The sequence below is a fragment of the Cryptomeria japonica genome, chromosome 8 (genome assembly GCF_030272615.1).
Source record: "Cryptomeria japonica chromosome 8, Sugi_1.0, whole genome shotgun sequence".
Classification (NCBI taxonomy): domain Eukaryota; kingdom Viridiplantae; phylum Streptophyta; class Pinopsida; order Cupressales; family Cupressaceae; genus Cryptomeria; species Cryptomeria japonica.
The window spans coordinates 119,948,434-119,950,414 of record NC_081412.1 but is presented as its reverse complement, the minus strand read 5'-3'; the positions used below and the strand labels follow the sequence as shown (position 1 = coordinate 119,950,414).

Here is a 1,981-nt window from a genome sequence, read left to right as displayed (position 1 = left end):
AAAATAGATATATAAACAATTAAAATAGTAATAATTCAATATAAAAAATTTGAAATGTTACTAAACTATTATATCCCTCTCAAATTTAAATTGCTTTCTTATTTTTTTATGTTTTGAAAAAAATTTGAAAAAAAAGTGAACGTAACACCATTTAGATGCCTACAACATGAACTTTACCATTAAACCAAATGACCTAATAAACTCTTTATGATGACTATTTATTTCGCTATAAAACAAATTTAAGCATTTATCCTAAATGCATCATTTTAACTTTGGGAAAAGCTCATATCCAGAACTAAAACAAGGTGATAATATGGTTTGTCCGGTGTTTCGGGTGGGAGGCTCATCTGCGCCGTACATTGTATGGCTGTCACTGCAATTGTGAACAATTAAATGCAGGGAACTTCAATCCAACACCAACAATATTACTACTACAACAACCACAATAAAAATGAGCCATGCTGCAAGCTTACTTTTCTCCTAACCAGGCACGCAAAAATCTCTATGTCAATTTCCATCTTAATGCGCATACAATTGGTAACACTCAAATACAAGCGAAAATTATGCAAGCAAAACATGCCCGGATTAGTTCCCATGATATCGAGGCACAAATGAATAAACTCTGTTTGTACGGCAGATTGAAGGAGGCCTTGGACTTGTTTGGTGTCATAAACTCAATGGGTGTTTTAGTTGAATCCAACATCTATGCACACCTTTTACATGCCTGTGCTGACATGAGAGCCTTGGCAGAGGGAAGACAAATCCATGCACAAATGGTTGTTAGTGGAATAAAAGTAAATGCTTTTCTGGGTACTAAACTTCTGAACATGTATGCTCAGTGCAGAAGACTGGTGGAAGCCAAACTTTATTTTGATATAATGCCCAGAAGAAATGTTTATTCATGGAATACTATCATTGGAGTGTATGCACGGGATGGGTTTTATGAGAAGGCTATTGAACTGTATAATCAGATGCAGGTTTCAGGTGTTCAGCCAGATGTTTTCATTTTTCCTTCTGTTTTGAAGGCTTGTGCCGGATTGGGGGATTTGGAACAGGGTAGGAAGATTCATAGTTATATTGATGGAAGTAGGTTTAAATCTGATGTTTTTGTTGGGAATGCATTGGTTGATATGTATGCAAAATGTGGATGTATTGATGATGCTTGCCAAGTGTTTGACAGAATGCCTCAGAGACATTCAGTGTCATGGAATGTCATGATTGCGGTTATGCGCAGAGTGGTAATCATGGGGATAAGGCTCTGAATCTTTTGCGAGAAATAGTGTTGGCAGGTGTGGAGCTGGGTTCGATCACAATTTTGAGTGCCCTTCGGGCATGCTCAGAATTGAGTACTATCCAACAGGGTAAGGAAATCCATTGTTATGTTATGAGAATGGGTTTGGAATTCGATTCAGCGGTAGAGAATGCAATTATGGGTATGTATCTGAGGTGTGGGAGTATTGAGAAAGCGCATCGAGTGTTTGACTGAACATTGCAGAGAAATGCTGCTGCGTCGACTACCATGATTTCAGGCTATATTGAAGATGGACAGAATGGTATAGCCTTAAAACTCTTTAGACATATGCAAGTAATGGGTGTGGATGCAGATTCTGTCACAATTTCTAGTATTCTACCTGCGTGTGCCCATTCTGAAGCTCTAAAACATTGTGTAAACACTAAAAAATGGTCAATGCCTGTGTTTCTTAGGTACATAGTGTTTCTTAGATTTAATTAATTAATCAAACTCTCTTTTACTAACAATTCTTCTAAGTCTTAAATTTATTGTCTCTTTTGTCCATTAATTAAATAAATTCATTTTATTTAATTAACTAATTCATAAATATGAGAAACAATTTAATAAATCATTTTTATTAATCTATCATATTTATCTTCCTCCAAAATAGAGATAATTAATAAATTTTATTTATTAATTCATCTTTATCTAATTTTTGTGTATTTATTAATTATCTTTATTTATCCTCTC

The 1,981-nt window shown here is 34.8% G+C and overlaps 1 protein-coding gene across 1 annotated transcript; it reads left to right on the top strand.

Annotated features, from left to right (window-relative positions):
- The first annotated feature begins 458 nt into the window (after positions 1 to 458).
- Positions 459 to 1,732, top strand: LOC131031295 (putative pentatricopeptide repeat-containing protein At3g13770, mitochondrial). Its single transcript, XM_057962375.1, has 3 exons — positions 459 to 1,124; positions 1,181 to 1,414; positions 1,496 to 1,732. Exons 1-3 carry the CDS (start codon positions 459 to 461, stop codon positions 1,730 to 1,732), a joined length of 1,137 nt encoding a protein of 378 aa, XP_057818358.1.
- Positions 1,733 to 1,981: the final 249 nt, after the last annotated feature.

Bases quoted from the DNA above. Each gene is read 5' to 3' on its own strand.
- LOC131031295 (XM_057962375.1), top strand. From the start codon at position 459: ATGCTGCAAGCTTACTTTTCTCCTAACCAGGCACGCAAAAATCTCTAT. The intron at 1,125-1,180 runs GTTGATATGTAT...AGTGTTTGACAG, and splicing joins TTTTTGTTGGGAATGCATTG to AATGCCTCAGAGACATTCAG. The intron at 1,415-1,495 runs GTAGAGAATGCA...TGAACATTGCAG, and splicing joins GTTTGGAATTCGATTCAGCG to AGAAATGCTGCTGCGTCGAC.